The following is a 19,196-nucleotide window of genomic DNA, read 5'->3' on the forward strand; positions in this document are numbered from 1 at the left end:
ATTCGAAAAAAAGAGAGGGGGGAAAAAAAAAAAAGGAAAGCCAACTCTGCTTTTGGTTCTGATTTGCCAAAAAATAAAAGATTTGAATGCCTAGGTTAAAAAATGTTTAGATTAACTACATTGTGCAAAAGTTTATAAATAAATTTCTATATGCAAGTGATCTGCACATTACGTTAATTGGCCAAATAGACTTTTTGGAAGTCATAGGTGAATGGGCAAATTTTTGAGAATCTTTAAGAACAAAATACTGTGAAAAATATATTTTTTCTCTAAGAGATTGTAATGTATAAAATGTTTGTAAACAAAGACATTTTATTTGATATTTCATTAGAATGTACAGAAAAGAGAACTTGACTAAAAATGGCACTTCTGAATCAATAGAACATGACAGCCTTGAAGTTTTGTTTCATCCTTTGAACTTAAGTGAGTACACTGATATCTGGGACCTGCAGCCAATGCACCTCTGCTGGAAGGCTGTTTGTTTTATTCATATACTTTTCTTTTTGACATGGGAAGTATAACTTGTTTGTATCACAGTAGCTACCAGCTTTCTATTGTAAGTATATAAATATACACTGTGTAGAAATATTTTATGTACTTCCATGAATAAATTTTGATACATGGATTTGTTTTACTAGTGCAAGTTATCTCATCTGGTATAACGGGTAGTTCTGTAAGACTTAGCTTTGCAATGAAATGTTGGTAGCTTTATCCACTTGGTGTGTTGACCCCAAAATACATTGTTTAATTTCATTCAGATCTTCAGAGTTGTATTTTATCCCCATGTACAGTGAAGAGTCTCTATATAGTTGGGGTAGTGCACATTTCTTTTTGAAAAAAATAAAAGTTAACAATTAAATAATAAAGATATGAGCATTTTTCAGGGCATCTTGATAATCCATAAGTATGGAAAGATCAGGGATGCAGACAGTGGTATGATGATGTAGGAGAAGTCATAGCTTGATCACAGCAAGGGAAAAGTAAGTCAAAAAACTAGTAAAAGTGAAGACAGTCATGTAACAGATTCAGCTCACTACATTTTGCAACTGAGATATTATTAATATTAATAGCACAATTTATTTTCTTGTAATAGCTGCACAGGAAGAAAGGATAAGAAAATGTGCATTTCATCTTTTTCTCAAACTGATTTTTACCTCCCTATTATCAGATATTATAGGTACACCACTGCTATACAGCTAAAGCCCCCTCTTAATCTAATTCTGTAGCTTTCCACAGCTCAACAATCACAGAGCAACAGTAGAGAAATTACTAGCTCTAATTTCTTATATGTGCCATATCTCTCAAACACCACTTTCTATTTTGTATTTCTTAAGAATTAGAAGAAATATATGCAAATTTTTAGGATTACTTACACCTACCCTTTTTCATTTTCAAAATGTCAAAGGCATTACTTTGCATGTGTTTCCACATATACAGAGTTTGCCTGGCATATACAGGGTAGTCCTGAGTTGACACATAAGAGCAGATCATCTGAAAGGTGCATGCTCAATAGATCTGCTCGTATGGAATGGGTTTGACATATACACTTGTCAGCTATTTATGTACTCCAGGTTCAACACAGAAGCAACTGGCAATTCAATAGAAAATCTGCCCAAGCCAGATGGATAGTAGCCTGCTGTCTAACATGCTGAAGAGAAACAGGAATTTGGAAAAGAAATATCAACCTGAAACTACCCCAGAGAAATGAAGATTTGCTTTGGAGAGTTTAAAAAAAAAAAAAAAAAAAAGTGAAAAGTAGCATTGCAGACTGCTAAGGCCTGATATAGACTGCATAGAAGCAAATCTCTAACCTTTCATGTGGTTCACTTCACATTAACAATGATGTTAATAAATACTTATTATGGAAAATAGCATTTGTCAAATAATATTACTGTAGTTTACATTATGTTGACCATAGAAAAGTCATATTAACTGACTTGCAGTAGGGCATGAAGTTTGTATTGTTGGATAGACCAGGTTTTCTTGAAAAAAGTTATAATTTATGTTTGATAAGAAGACCATAAGCAAGCGGAAGTATCATAAGCATTTAGGAATCCTTTGCAATGGCACATTTATCCCAACTGGGTTTTATTCAAGAAAAAAAAATCAATTTTAAACACCTTTATCATGCATGATGAAGAAATGAGAAATTTAGAACTACTGTAGGTGATAAGTAACAGTTTAGAGGATCTGTCATTAAAAGCAGAAGTTATTCTAAATACCCAAAGGGTTTGTTCTATCCTCACCTGCCCTCATTTTTTTGCTTTCTGTGTCTTTTCTCTCTTTCTCTCTCTTTTCTTTCTTCTCCCCTCCCTCTCTCCATCCCTCCCTCCCCTCCTTCCTCCCTCGAATATCAACCTTGGATGATGAGGTGTATGACCACACAAAGTCAAATTCCAACCACTAAAAGAAAGATGTATCTATTTCTAATAGATAATTGTACATGCTACATACTCATATATTTATTATTAAAAATAAACTATACAGGATACTTAACAAAAGTATCACGTTAACAAAACATGTATCTACCAGATTCATTGATGAACACAGGACTGACAAAATAGTGCCTCCTAATAGGACATGCCAAAATAGAGCCAATACAAAACTCTGACATGTGGAGCTTCAAACGGGAAGAAAAAAAAAAAAAAGGAAGAAAATGGGAAGAAAATCAAACAGGCTCTAGCAAAGGAAGTGTTAACACTGTTGGTTACAAAACTATAAACAAAGTTGCAAAGACGGAAAATAAAACAAAACAAACACAGCCCCAGTAACAAATAGTTTTTCCCTTATCTGCTCCAAAGTATCAGTTCTTGTCAAATGTCTCAACCCAGGTCTGTTCTTCCCTTCTCTTTTTATTATAAATGAAGTTTTTCTAGCCTAGCACCAGAGGTGGCTGACTGAAAATGAAGTTAAGTATATACAAGACTGTTACCTCAATTTATAAACATGTAGCATGAGAATCATTCATTGTATGTATAAATTACCAAACGCACGCACTCTAGCTTATTTTCAGTGCTGCAGGTGTCATGTGTGACATATTAAATAAAGCTAACAGCAAAGATATCATACAGAATGCTGCTTTGCACCTATTCCAAACATCAGTTTATTTTGTGGATTTTAAACGTGTACACTGATCCTACTTTGTGCCAGAAGTACATCATTTCCAATTTCCTTCATCAAGGCTACATTTTAGCAATTTAAACTTTGTTTACTTCACTAATAATTATGTAAATTCAGATTTGGCTTCTTCGGTGTATTTGGAGGGAGTTGATATCTATACACTGCCTGATCTGCTGGTTTTTTCTCCTCCTTTTGTGCAACTTTCTCTGAATTTAAAACTCTCACATTGTGAGCAGAGAGCTTTTACTGTAGTACACTGAGATGGTGCTATATTTGGGTGGTTGCATTTTCCAAGTGATTATCCTGTCATAAATTACTCTGCTAGCATATTTTTCTGTTAGGAAAGCTTTTAGCCCTTCTGTTTGTAGCTACGTAGACTCAAGCAAATTGTGTTCTCACTAACTATTATTCTATTAGCCTTCAAAAGGAACAAGATATGCTGCACCTACATTCTTTGATGCTGTTCTCTAAAAGTAACCATATCCATTCTACTGTATTCGACATAAGGTCTGTAACAACTGTATTCTACAAATTAAATCTCACATGCAAATATTTATTCAAATTCAAGACACTATTCTGGGAGATAAACTGGATATTTTTGTAAATTGGGGGAGATGACATCTATATCTTTCAGATACTGTGTCTCTAATACAATTAGTTCTGTATTTTTTTTCTTTATTGCTCAGAGATGTGTTGCTTCCCAAATAGGCACAAGCAGTAACATGTGCCTTGTGAAACCATTACACTGTAGTTTTCCAAGCACTTGACAAGTTATTCTTAGTATTATTAACTCTAAAAAGATATTGCTCAAATGCATGGCTATAAACTTCTTCCATAAACATTAAATAATGATGAAATCTACTTCTGCAGAATTAACCATGTCATAAGTTCTTTTAAAGACTCCGGAATTATTTCTTCCTGTAGAAATGAGATTACCTATAATGCATGATTTTATTTTGTACTATCCACTGCTAGGTAAGAGTTTCTAGCTTCAACAAAGCAATATATTCTGACTGGCACTATGGATACACTTCTTGTAAGGTCTCCTTTCAAATGTATGTGTGAACATTATTTTAGCAGAGTCTACCCAATCTCTTTCCTCTGAGACTGTGTGGTTAATACACAAGATACAAAACCTTTACAAATGTTAGTTCTCTGAATAGCATTTTATAGATTCTGGCCTAACACAGGATTAATCTCTTATTCTTAGCTGTTCTGGGAAAGCTACAGATGCTGTTATATTGTACCTTCATTTCTTTTGTGAAAACCTTACTTTATATCTTATTTTAGGTTCTGTTATATTTCCTTTTATGAAGGCCTCTTTTTTTCAGATCTTGCTTCAACTTCAGTTGCTAAGTTTAACACTGTTTCAAATCTCATTTTACTTCCTTTGCTGATCTCTGACTCCTGCAGGTATGTTCTTTATTTTTTTCATCCTGATTCAAGACAATTATCAGCTCACAGATCCCCTTGTACAACACTATTATTTCTCTTGACACAGATAATTTGTTACTACTTGAAATCTTGCAGATGAATAAGAGCTGAAAAATGTCTTTGATATGATTCAACGTTAATGATGAAATAGTGCATGCATACTGCCTCTTCTCCCCAAATAAGGTAGGGGACAAAGACCAAAAGACAGTTTGCTTACTTGCTTCCTTGCCTCTTTACACTCAATACCTCTTCCTCGTAACTTTAACTCTAGAAGTCCATTTCTGGCTTTATTTGCTTTTCATCTGCTTTCTTTGGTGTTTATGCTACTTGTGTGATTACACATAATCAAAATCACTTGTAAAATAGCCTGGACTATCTGATTTCTATCATTTTGGCACTTCCATGGGCACTTAGATTTCTGAGGCATGCTTCAGATGCTTCACGAGTTTGCATGCGGCTTATTCAAGGATTTCAAGCTATCACTAAGATTTAATTTCCACCATACTAAACCTAAATGGAAGATGGTTTTCACCCTTAAAATAACAAAAGGTTTATATATCATAAAATATGAGATGCCAAAAAGAGCAGCAGAACTGAAGTCCAGTGCCTTCTGGCACTTAGATGTCTACAGAAAATATTCATCAATATAAGAAACCACAACAGAGCAGGGTGGAAAAATTGCTATATAAATTAAAACTAGATTCCTAACAAATGACTGTTCAAAGAAAGAATGAACAGAATCATAATTTCTGCAGGAGGTGTACATTTCATAGCAAATTACTGAAATGATGAAAATTATAAAGATTTCATTAGAGTTGCAGTAAATATCTAAAACATAAAGGGAAACCTATATTTGATAATACTAGTAGATACCTCTTTATCCAAGATATTCCAGTAAAGTTTAGTTCTTAACCTTCCTTACCATGTGATTGATTTTGAGTATTGGACACAACTTTCCCCATACAATGATTTAGTGTATAGTATTAACACAGATAAAATCAGTACCAAAAGTAAGACCTATTTGAGAAAAACATAAAACATATTCACATCAATCACAGGGTGATAAATTATTCTTAAAAATAAAGCTAAAGTAAATATTGGCCATGCAAAGAATTCAGCAGAATGATCTTCCAATATTAAGTAGGATCATTGTGCAGTACTGACAGACTTTTTGTGTGACACTATTTTTTTATTCCCATCTATTCTGGAATCTAAAGCCAGATCCTCAGCTCATGTCCTTTAAAAATCACTGCAGTCAATGGGAACTCAGCACTTCAGTGCTTGTTGAACCCCATCCTGTGGATTCTAGCAGCCAAACTAATGTCTGCAATTAGCTCGTAATCTTACAACTAAAGTTTTTTTCCTAGTCAAGAACACCTGACCTGGAAAATATTTACAGGATTGGAATTGCTCTGCAAAACCCTATTTCACAAAGTTAACTCAGTATTACTTTTGTCTGTGGATTATACGTGGCATGTTATGGAATCTTTCCTCCTCTTTTAAGAATCTGAGTGATTAGCCCTCTCAGAATAGAAGCATTATCCCCATTTGCTAATGCAAGCATTGGACTACCAGCAGCTCATCCTCTAGAGAGATCAACATTTTAAAAAATTTTTTCATCAAAGAAAGTGCTGCAAAAAGTACTTTTTGTTGTTGTTTTTGAACATATGGAAGGCACCATGTAAGAGAAACATACCATATGAAAGTGTCCAAATTTTTATAAAGTACCTACTTTTTTCTGTTTAGAAAATTCAATCAAATCCATAAATGTTGATAAAATATGTAATATTTTCCCCAGGTGGGAAAAAGAGAACAAGAAAAAATGTTAGCAATGTAGAGAAAGCAACAGTGTATTGGAGCTTTTGTATGCTACTGCAGCAACTAAGATTAATGAACAGAGAACAAATGGTTGACATATCACCTACCCATGGGAGTTCCAACGCCGTAACCTTTTGAGTCTATCAGGCCTCCAATTTGTGTTAGGTTACAGTTCCGCTGTGTAACAAACTCAATGGTTGTCGACTCCATTAAAAATGCATAATCAGAGGTAAGCACACGCTGGATACCTTCTTCATTACTTTTGACAAGTACAGATTGCCTCCTGCTACTCATGAAGGCCCACATCTTGTCATAAGTGGAGATTTTGGATTTCTGAAAGACAAATATTAGATGCAATATGAATAAGAATAATATGCTTATAAGAGTGAAAGTAAATTCTCAGTTTCCACATTGCTCTCTTGTGGTATTTTACTACGTCAGGTTTTACCAACGCATTCTTGTAAGGGTGCCTGTAGCTTTCATCTCATCTGTACTTCTCATCTTGTCCGTGCAAAACAAAAGAGCTGGAGAGATTCTCAAGAAAACGTGCAATACCTGTTGTTTATCTGGGTTTTATTGTATATATGTTTTTATGTAGGATAAAGGCCTACAGGTATTTGAAGTCAGTGGAAACTATTAAGTATCTCACTGTTGCCAAGTTCATCAGCAATGTTGGAGAGTATTATAGGAGAATCTGTGGCTTTTGGCACATTTGAAATGTTCACTCTTATTTCAGTCACTCAGCTAATCCTGAGCAATTCTGAAAACCCAATGAATAGTGTGGCAACCTGAAGCAATCAAAGCACTTACAGAAGGCAGTATATGGAGAAAACAGTTGTGAAGTAGAGGGCAGCAAACATTTCATCCATGGTACACTACAAAAGTACTTGGAGAAAGATTTTAGGTAAGAGATAGTTTCACACTCTGGTCACACTAACACCAGCTTGCCATTCAGAAACTGACTACTAAAAGTCCTAAAAATTAATATGTGTTTTCTGCTTTAATATTCACAGAACGCAAAGAACTGTTGTGATAAGAAGGGAGGGACAGCAGTTTGGCACAAAGTGATGCTGTGCAACTACAGAGGAGTTGTTTCCTTCTTTCACCTCAGCTTCTTTGAAAAAGGATATTACCTTCCCTGATCTTTGTAGAACACAGTGCTTAAGAGATCATAACCACTGAATAAATTGAAGGTATTAGAAGTACTGAACATTTTATATTACATTTGCCCCATCTGTTTAATAATGTTTCAAACTCAAGACGTATCAGAAAATGTTCAGTAATGTTAAATCTTGCCTAGTAAATAAAATGTAGAAATACAGCATGAAAACTAGTTTAATCAGAATTTTTAAGGAGTCTTTCATCTTTTAATGTCACCCTTAAACATAACTATGCCGTCAGCTACGGTGAAGATACTAAACAAAGATTGATACTACAAACCTTTCTGAAGTTCAGCTGATTGGCAGCCATAAATTCTGCCCCAGAGGAGAATTAGCAGTGTATGTGGAATAAAAAGAACATTTATTTAGAAAAAAAGATGACTTTGTCTCCCTGCTGAGATACAATCCAAGAGTTATTTCACTCTGCCTGGGGACTTAGCAAATCAAACATTCGAACTAACTCTAGTGTCAACGCTAACAAAAACTGAAGACTTTTAGGACTCTGCATGAACACATTGTTACTGTGGCTGATTGCAAAAGATTTTAGTAACAATGAAGGGGGAAACCATTTATCTTCAAAATAAACTGTGAACACATAAAATAGAGAAGACCGAACAGATACGGTGTTTCCTCATAGTGTTTGTTTTGAAAAACAAGTACTTCTTGCAAGCATTGAATATTGCACTACAGAATAACGTACTTTAAGCAATGCACATCAGCTCTGTAGGAATTTAAATTACTATGTAATACAGACAGAATACAGACAGAAAATAAATGTTTTTCAATATTTGTAAAATTTTACCAAGAACCTGTATTTAATTTTTTTAACATACAATCTTCACCCGAGTACACGAAACAAATATTTTAGCCACTATAAATAATTTGAGCAATATAAAAAATTGGCAGAGAAAACAATTTTAGTAAACTGTTAGATACATATTGCTGATGTGTGTTGAGGAAAAAAAAAAAGAAAAAGCTAAATGAGCAATAATAGGAAATAAAGAAAGAATGAACTGTAGTACATATACATTTCTAGATGTCTGTTGAAAAAAAAAAAATATATATTCCAGGATGAAAACATGTTAGCAAGGGGAATGGTTGCTCTCTACTGAAGAATCAGAGCATGTGAAAAAATACAATACCCTCTAAAGGACAAAGTGCTCATATTACAATGACTGATTTAATCAGCTAGGATAAAGCCACAGCTACTATTGAAAAGGAAGGAACAAAGGTCACCAACAAAATCAGAGAAAGCTCCTGCATAGGATTGCTTGCTGACTGGAATAATTAAAACAACAACTAAAGAAAAGTAAAGAAGTCTACACATGATTAGTGAGACTGTAGAAGATAACACAAAGCCTAGAACATCAGTGCACATGGCTCACCACTGTGAAGCTAACAAAGGTGATAGAAAGTGCACAGTGATCTCTCAGTTTTCTCATATAGACAGAACACCACAATGTCTTTGCACTGTTTTCTTCCACTCCTAAAAGCTAAAAGACAGAACTGAAATGATGCCAAGGAAAACAGCTCACCTTTTAATGTGGCCCTTAATCTTTTTGGTGACTCGTAAATTCTAACTAGCATTCAGAAATTCTTACCAGAAAAAGTGTAAAATACAGGTTATAGGATTTGTTTTACACACAACAGAGGATGTTTTATCCTAAAATAAAAAACATTGGATTCAAGCAAATACAGCCACAAATGGTATTCCTCTGTGTTTGGCAAACTACTCAGCAGACTCACACGACTGAAATAAAGAAGCCAAAACAATCAAAGCATCAGGAGCCCGTTTGACATTGAACTAAAAAGAATGACACTCCAATATGTACATATTGCTTCTTGTGGTTATGGCTGCGTCATTCATACTGATAGAAGCAGATGCTGCAATTTACGCTGTGTTTCCATCTTTCACTGTGTGCAAATCAAGCTGGTTAATCATAGTATTACAGAATCATACAATAGTTTGGCTTGGAAGGGATTTTTAAAGGTCATCTAGTCCAAACCACCTGCAATGAGCAGGGACATCTTCAACTAGATTAGGTTGCTTAAAGCCCCATCCAGCCTGACCTTGAATGTTTCCAGGGATGGCACATCTACCACCTCTCTGGGCAACCTGTTCCAGTGTCTCACCACCCTCATTGTAAAACATTTCTTCCTTATATCTAGATCTACCATCTTTGAGTTTAAAGCCATTACCCCTTGTCCTAGCACAACAGCGCTTACTAAAAAGCTCTTTCTTTTAAGCCCCCTTTAAGTACTGAAAGGCTGCAATGAGGTCTCCCTGGAGCCTTCTTTTCTCCAGGCTGAAAATGCCCCGCTCTCTCAGCCTGTCTTCATAGCAGAGGTGCTCCAGCCCTCTAATCATCTTTGTGGCCTTCTGCTGGACTTGCTCCAATAGGTCCATGTCCTTCTTATGCTGAGGGTTCCAGAGCTGGACGCAGTACTCCAGGTGGGGTCTCATGAGAGCAGTGCAGAGGGGCAGAATCACCTCCCTCGACCTGCTGGCCACGCTTCTCCTGATGCATCCCACGATATGGTTGGTCTTCTGAGCTGAACCACACGTTGTCACCTCATGTCCAGTTTTTCATCCACCAGTACCCCCAAGCCCTTCTTGACAGCCTTCTTCAGGCTGCTCTCAATCCCTCCATCCCCCATCTTGTATTGATAACTTGGGTTGCCCCGACCCAGGTGAAGGACCCTGCACTTGGCCTTGTTGAACCTCATAAGGATCACACAGGTGTACTTCTCAAGCTTGGCCAGGTCCCTCTGGATGGCATCCTCTCCCTCAGGCATGTCAGTTGCACCAGTCAGCTTGGTGTCGTCTGCAAACTTGCTGAGGGTGCACTCGATCCCCCTGTCTACCTCATCAATGAAGACTTTAAGCAGTACTGGTCCCAATACAGACTCCTGAGGGACAACACTTGTCACCAATTTCCATCTGGATGTTGAACCATTGACCACTACACTCCGGATGCGACCATCCAGTCAATTCCTCATCCAGCAAACAGTCCACCCATCAAATCCATATCTCCTCCATTTAGAGAGAAGGATGTTGTGGGGGATGGTGTCAAAGGCCTTACAGAAGTCTAGACAGATGACCTCTGTAGCCCTTCACGTGTTCACTGATGCAGCCTCTGCATCATAGAAGGCCACTAGGCTGGTCAGGCAGGACCTGCCCTTGGTGAAGCCATGCTGGCTGTCTCGAATCACCCCCTGTCAGCTTATATACTCCATCAAAGAAGGGTATTATTTTATCTGGGTTAGTCCACCATACTGTTTCATCTAACTAGAAAATACTGTCTGGAAATCCAATCTAACCTGAAATCAACCAGAAATGAAGTCTGTATAAGATAACTCATGGTGACATGATTCATCATGCTTGTGTTCCCTTCAGTAGTAAGAAAGCTGCCTATGCTTTGCAACATTTGAATTTCATTGGAAATAAAAAAGACAACTAACCAACAGGAAAGAAGGAAATAGAAAGGTTAAACAAATCAAGAAATTCATCTACCTGGCGCATAAAATGGTAGCTGTCACAATGATATTCAGAGGATACTGTCAGTGACATACTCAGCGTTCATAAATTAAAGATCATTGGAAGATAACATGCATGTCAGGGATTACAAAAGGAAGCATGGCAAAGGCTCTAAGTTAGTCTAATGCTGTGCACAGATGTGAGGCTGCAAACACAAGGAATCATCATTAGTAATGTATTACTGCTCTATCCTGAATCACTGGCCAGGAAATACAAATATCTGAGCAGTGAGACTCTGGATCACAAGGTTAGAAAAAAATCAGGATGTAGAATGAATGCCAGCATAAACAATGACCAAAGGACAGGGAAGCAGACTTCATGATACAAGACAAGATTGGATAAATGCACAGTAAAAATGTGCCATGCAAATTCTGACACTTTCTACAAAGAAAAAATTACAAATCCATTAATGGAGATTTTTATTTTAATGATAGCATCCAGTTTCTTTCCTGGCTTCTAAAAGTATTCGAATGTCACAGACAATGTCTCAGCTTTGCTTCCACTCATGCAATACTTAAACTCAAAAGAGGCTGTAGCAACAAAGGAAAGATTAAAAGTAATTAAGATTAAATTTTGAGAAATAAAATAAGTAAAAAAAAAGTCAGAAGCTCAGATCTTATATATTTTATGAAAGCACTCTCCACCACATAAGAATTAAACCATTACAACTTAAAGCCAAAAAAATTCCCACAGACTCCCAATCCTACTACACTATTTTCCATTTATGACACTGCTTATAACAGCTATGTGACTTTTGTTTTCCTGAGCACTGTATTCTTAGTGGACTCAAGCCATTTCTCTTAAAGTTGCTTGATTCATGGATTTTTTTAAGGCCAAAGAAACAATTACGCACATTTATTCTGTCCTTCTGTAATACACAAACTATGAAATGTAACTTCTGAAGTACTTCACCAAGCTCATCGCTTTGTTTACACTGACAAAAAGAATGAAATATGAAAAGTGCATTCATAAAGAACCATGTACATGAGCCTTAGCAAGGTGCTCAATATGGTCTCTCGCAACATCCTTGATGACAAGCTAGTAGGATATGGACTAGACAGATGGAACACCTACAGGTGGACAACTGGCTGAGATGTTAATCTTGAAAGGTGGTAGCTAATAGCTCAAGGCCAGATTGGCATCTTGTTCACGAATGGAGGGCCTCAGGGGTCAGTCCTAGAGCTGACACTATTCAATATCTTCATAAACAGTTTGGAAAATGGTATTGAAAGCACCCTCACCAAGTTTTTGGATGACACCAAACAGGGAAGAGGTAGATACAGTGGAAGAAAGAGCTACCATGCAGAGAGACCTCAAGAGGCTGGAAAATTAGTATAACAGGAATTGCATGAGGCTTAACAAAAATAAATGCAAAGACTATCCTGGGAGAAAGTATCCCAAGCATCTGTACTGGCTGGGAATTGACTGTCAGGAATGTATCTTGGCTGAAAAGGACTTACGGATCCAAGAAGACAGCAAGCTGAATATAAGTGATCAGCCAATCCTTGCAGCAGGAAAGCAAATTGCAGGCTGTATCAGCAAGACTATAGCCAACAGAAAAAGGGATGTGATTAATCCACAATATTTGGCAATTGTCAAGCCACACCAGGAACACTGTGCCCAGTTTTCATCCTCCAAGTTCCAGAGAGATGTTACAATCAGAATGTCCAACAAGGTGATCAGAGCGCTGGAGATCTCAGCTTACAAAGATTGATGGAAATGGTGTTGTTCAACCTAGAGAATGGAAGGCTGACACAGAATCTAATCATGTTCTTCCATTAACTAAAGAGAAAGTCAGAGAGAAGTTCAAGGTATTCTCTTCATTAGGACGTACAGTTACAGCATAAGAGGCAAAGGTCCAAGCTGCTGAAGGGAAATTCTTTGTGGATATAAGAAAAAAATTCTTCATCATGAGAAGAGCTAAGCATTGGAATGGGAAGCCCAGACAAGTAGTGGAATCATCTGATTGGAAATATTAGAAACAGCTTAACGTGGGCCTGAATAAGCTAATCTAAGGCCTTGCTTTCAATTAGGAAAGCAGATGTCCTCCAATAAGATGAAGGGAAATCTAGAAATCTATTCTAAATTTCAGTTTTAATTGATTTCTATGATTCTTTATCACTAGGAAGTTACATACAGTAATAAGTGTTTCTGGAGACTCTTTAAATTTTGAAGTTGAGCAATTCCAGGAAAACAAAACAAAACATATAATTTTCTGTTTGGGGGAAAAAAAGAAAAAAAAAAACCAACAAACAAACAAATCAAACAAAAAAACTCCACAACCCCAAACAAAACAAACCCCAAAACATTGTGAACATAAGTAGTTTATACAAGCCAAAGGCAAGCCCATTATTATCCAGGAAATGTGTGTTTTTCTGTCTTTTTCGCCCTTCAGTCCTTTGAAACTCAAGTAGTCTCACCCCAATTGTTTCGTACATGACCCCTTGGAAATTCGGAACACAAGTATGGAAATCCAAGCTGAACTGTTCATACAAAACATTTATTTTATTCATTCCTTATTAATTTTCATAAGTTTGACATTTTGTTTTGGCACATGCCCTAAATCTACATAGCTGTGAAATAAGCTAGAAAATGCATTTCTGATGTTCTTAAAATGTCAAAAGCACTAATGTATCTCAAGATTTTTTTCTAAACATAAGAAGGCTAGATGTCAAATTTAGGTGAAGCAAACATTATAGATGATCCGCTTATAGCTTATAGCTGTTCTAACACATTTGGGGTATGTTTCCAGTATTTCAGGCCACAGAGGATTAGTACCATTCAGTGAGAGATAAACAAAGTTAATTAATTGAATACATTTCAAATCATACTATGACAGGCTTGAAGCTGAGAGAATAAACCAATGGCCTAAGGTAACGGATGTTTTAGGACTTCTGTAATTGTCCTCAAGCATTATAAGTACAGAGAAATTCAAAGATATGGCTATCAGAAAGAATTTGAACACTTGCAGAAATTAAAATAAATTGTAAATAAACATAAATAGCCTGCTTGCTTTCCTGAACTGTCACCAAATGGAAATATGTAAGGGCTGCTTGCTGCTGTTCGAATATTTATCAATGACCGATGATGTGTTTGTTCCACTGTGCATTTTTTGTGCTTCTTCTTTCTGTAATTTATATGTGTGTACACTGATCCACCTCTCCCAGTTCTTAATATGAATCTGAATTCTTTGGAATAGGTACTGTTTTCTCCAAACTTCTCAATGTTTCTGAAGTGGACAACGATGGGATCCTGATCCGTTACTTGAGACTTCTGAGCTAAACAGCAGTATATGCAAATTATGATAACTGTCAGAATTAGCTACAGGAATCAGAATGGAAGATATCAGATCTTACTAATTTTTAAGCTTTACACAATATCACTACGTGTCCTGTTTCCAGATATTTTGTTTTAAATAATCCATTTAAATTTGTTTGAATAACTGAAATATTTTCTAGTAAGCCTTAGCTGATTTTACACTCCAAAAATAAGTGCTGTTTTTTGAGGCAGCAGAAACATTGTATTTACCAATTTTGACATAGCTGAGCACATTATGTGTAAAACGCAATTTGGTCTTAATTGCATATCTACAGCTGATGCCTCCATAATATAATATGATGGCATAGACATTCCAAACTCTGCATTCACATATGTGGAGCGCAGTTTTGAATCATTGCTATAGGCGAAGGCATAGCTTTTACAGAGCACCAAGCTAATCACTAGCAACTTAAGTATACTGAAAACATTACACATTCCTCCACCTGTGCTGAACAGCAGATCAGATTTAAATCAGTTTAACTGTCCTCTATCACTCCACAGACAGTGTTAATTCAAATGAACTTCTGAGTGTCATTGGATTTTCAGACCAGATTAGCAACTAGTTATAAAAATTACCTTTGTAGTACTGTATTCTCTTTATTGTCTCCTAGAACTATGAGACTGGCTTTTTCTCTGTTATCAAAGAAAAGTGAAAAAGACACTGTCCTCTTTATCAGACTAGTCTTCAGGGCATTTCTTTTCTTCTTTTTTTTACCCTTTTTATTTTTTCTTTTTTTCCCTATTTTTTCAGAACTGCTGAGGCCTGAAAACCCCTAAGTGAACCAGCCGATTTAGATTTTGTTGCGTCAGCATAAAAACAATAAAACCAATGCATACAGCATTCTCTCCTCCATAACGGCAGTTTTCATGGTCCATAGAGCACAAATGAAAAAAGGTAGCAAAGGTGTTTCTGCCAAGAATAGAGCTACAAGGAATGAAAAATGCAGTGCTCAGAGAAAGACATTTTTACTCTTACCTCGATTGTGCTGACTTTTTGTTTTAAAACCCAAAGATTTTGAACAGACGTTAAATATTTAAAGTAATTTATGGTTAAAAAACCCAAACCCTAATGCTATTGAAATAAGTTTTCACTATCAGCTTTGACCTGGAAATAAGTAAGGATTTTATAGCTCCAAAAACACTAAGGGACTTCAGAAAACTTCCTTGCTTTTTATACCAAAATGATTTATAGCCCTCTACTGAATTATAACTAATGTAACAATGATTCTTCTTGTAAAATGTGGAAGATGACAAGTGTGATATTTCTCACATTTCTGTAGTTTTTTTTTCCTTTGTATGTATGAATATGACATTAAGTAATTTTAATCTGTTTTTAAAGCAGATCCTATGTTCTGCATGTTCTGTAAAGATAAATCCACTTCCGCTCACTCTGCTTGTTTTCTGTTACAAACTGGAGTACAAAACTCCCCATTTCGATTGCACTGTGTCTAGAAGCAATCTCCTTTTCCAAAAGCATAGTGCATAGTTTCACCATTGGAACTCAGCATGAAGTTCACAAACACTACTTTAAATATTTACCTCTAATAGGGCAAGAATTTGTCACAACACCATAAATTTAATAATTGCAATCTCACAGCATCTATATCAGCATGGAAGATTTTTGTGCAATATTCAAAGTAAAATTAATATGAAATATGCCCAAAACACTCTGTTGCTGTTGTGATTTGAAAGAAACTCATCAGGCAGCATTAGAACTAAAACTCATAGCATTCAAGATATCTTTGAATGAGCAGAAGGGACAGAAAGCCCACTATTATTTGCTAATTTCTTGCACAAAACAGGAATAAATATTGTTTCTTTATCTACACAGATTTCAAAAACTTAATGGAAGTTCTTTTTTTTTTTTACTTTTGGCACCTGACAAGCAGCAGCATTAGCATTCGTTATTGCCTGTAATGATAGTCATCAAAATAAGCCTAACAGCACAGGCAGATTAGTGGGGTTTTTCCCCTAATAAATTCCCCCATCAGTGCTGTTGCCAGATCTAACAACAAATCATCCAAAAGAGCCGATAATTTCAACTCTACAAAATATTTCACGTAAATTATTTGCCACCTATAGATTAGCATAAGACACCACTGAGGTATTCTGTGGTGGGATTTGAATTTAGCATTAAGTACTTTTTTATTACAGTAGGTAAATTACCAACAACACTGGACCATATGTGCTAGCTAAGAACAGCTGAGTCTCTTTCTGTACTCGTCTGACCTTGGCCACTAGAAAATTGGAGTTAATTCAGGTAAGCAGGATTGATGCCATATGGGGTTCATATGAAAGGTACAGAGGAGTGGTAGGGTACTGATCAGAATAACTGCTTGTTTGTTAGCAAATCTGTCAGGTCTTGGGATAATTCTGGCAGTTTTATCTCGAAACTCTCGTTGTCTCCTAAACAATATACTTGAGAAGATAAGCAACGTAACACTTAAGGAGCTGCTTTCCTCCAACAATTGAGAGGTTAAAAAAAATGGGGATGAAATGCTACAGTAAAAGACACAAGTGTGAATAAAGTAATTGGGAATTTCCAAGAAAAGAAAAAGGAAGGGAAAGTTCATCACCAGTTTACCGGTTTGACCATTCAGTGACTTAAATCAGTCACGTTAGTGTTTTCTGTTAAATAATACACGAAAGCTTAGCCAAAGACAATTCTAAGATTTCTCAGGCTAATTTTGTGCCAACTACTTGTTTTATTATTGCTTATTACAAAGGTCTTAATAGATAACCAAACTGTGCAGAACCATTATTGGGAAAAAAAGAAAAAAAAAAAAAGACCATTTTGAGTAGGAATATTACGTGTGGTTTTCTGAAACTACTGAATCCAAAATTCCAATATTTTATATGTTTTTGCAGAGGAAAAGCAAAAGCTTGCGGTTTTGGTAGAACCTTAGCTATTATATCTTCTTTAGGAATAGGTTAGATTGAACTTTAAATTCCAAAATTAATTTTAGTTTGAGCACATTTGACATTGGCTGTAGGAACAAATACTTATTTCTGTGACAACAATGAAGTGGTCTGTCAGGTCTACACTGAGAAGTGTTCATAATATGGTATGGCCTGAGCATTGTAGCTTGAAAATTATGGATGTTCTATTCCTGTTAGTTGACCTGAATTCTTGGAAAGATTGAGGTGAGAAGTACTGTAACCTCTTATTTCTTCCCATTTTAATAATTTTCTATGTGCACCTATGATGCAAACATAAGTCTAAGTGTAGTAATATTAAACATCATGTTGAATAACAGAAATCAAAATTAAAATGACTCTAACAATGAGCCGTATCAGCCAGAACAAGGGAACAAGGGAATAAGAAGTTAGGCCGATGTGACCTTCGCTCTATCCTTATCTTAAACAAAACACAGTGAATTCAGAGATTGTTTAAGCCTCTCAGTAGTATGTAGATCAAATTTCTACAAGTCAAACTTCCATTACAAAGCTAGTACACTACTCTGATGTTTATTATTTGCACAAATATTGTACAAATTAGGGAAGAGGAAGAGAAGAATATAAGTGGTAAGTACTTGCCTTACTTTCCCTGAAAGTTGAAAGTTCTTCAAAGCCTATTAAATACTTGACACGATAAACAAAAAATCTGACTTCTGTCTTACAGAAAATCTTGGTATTTCAGCAATTGAAGACACACTGAATTGTAATGAAAAGTAAAATAAGAAACTGCGAAATCGAATTTCAAAAAAGCATTAAATAATAATGCATTAGGAACAAAGGATATAGAATGACAGGGAAAAAATAGGAGAGTGTAAAATTTCATATCAATTTCACTTGGCAGAAAAAGGAATAAAATAATAAAAATCAAAAGTTAACCATGGAAAATTTTTATTTTGCAAAAATTTATATTTTTCATAGAGAATTCCTTAGCTGGCGTAAAAATTTTCTGTGTTTCTCAGCAATATCACACCATGTGAGCTCCAGAGATGCCTTAATGATATTTTAAGCTTTCTAACTGAAACTTGTACTAATTCCAGCAGTAGAATACTTTTATTATTGACTAAAATACTAATTTATGTATTTATAGTTACACATGGTAAAAGCAATTACAATTTATTATCTATGAATTTTGGGGGCTGCTCAGAATTTTATATCAACAATGAAATGCTTAAAACATGGCTTGAAATAATTACTCTGTGGAATGTGACACCTGAGTTCTGAAATACAGTCAAGAGGAGGAACAGACATTTGACATTATATGCTGCCATGCTCTAGTGGAAATCCATGTGCCGTCACAGAAATATTGTAAGGACTGGTATGTGATATCAAAACTCCTAGAAAATTTATTATGTTAATGATTGTATGGCATTATCAGAACTGCTACGGATTCTAGGCATTTCTTCCCTGGAACCGCTGCGTGTAGCTGTGCATCATACTGCAGATTCTGTGTTTCCCCTGTCAAGCTGTCAATTGGACATCAAAATGTAATTCTGGTATTCATCCAGTAAAAAACTAAAGGGGAGCACAATATCTGATGAAGTTTGAGCATCCATTAAGTTAAATTTAGCTAAATTTATATTAATATCTTTGCTCACTTTCTTACAAAAACAAGCCAACCTTTTCTGGATGCTACCAAATTATTCTGCTGAGCAGTTTCAAACAATAGCAAACGGTACTAGAGTGTTTGACTTTATCCCCTAATTTTATTGTTTAAATTAAACTATTTGTGAAAATCCAGAAAATTCCATTCTAGGGACTTTTATGGAAACTAATCTATGAAAAACTATTTTAGAAACCTTCAATGAATAATAAATAAATATGTAACAAATTACTATAGTAAAAGTTGATCA

At 35.7% G+C, this 19,196-nt stretch overlaps 1 protein-coding gene across 3 annotated transcripts in view; it reads right to left on the bottom strand.

Moving 5' to 3' along the window:
- The window catches only part of GRIK2 (glutamate ionotropic receptor kainate type subunit 2), a 420,597-nt gene that overhangs the window by 33,079 nt on the left and 368,322 nt on the right, over nucleotides 1-19,196 (bottom strand). For all 3 annotated transcript variants that reach the window (XM_074581042.1, XM_074581040.1, XM_074581041.1), the window contains one exon: nucleotides 6,480-6,705. In XM_074581042.1, coding sequence (XP_074437143.1) covers nucleotides 6,480-6,705 — 226 coding nt within the window. The remainder of the gene's footprint in view (nucleotides 1-6,479; nucleotides 6,706-19,196) is intronic.

Source organism: Larus michahellis, chromosome 3, assembly GCF_964199755.1.
Source record: "Larus michahellis chromosome 3, bLarMic1.1, whole genome shotgun sequence".
In the NCBI taxonomy this organism is placed as follows: domain Eukaryota; kingdom Metazoa; phylum Chordata; class Aves; order Charadriiformes; family Laridae; genus Larus; species Larus michahellis.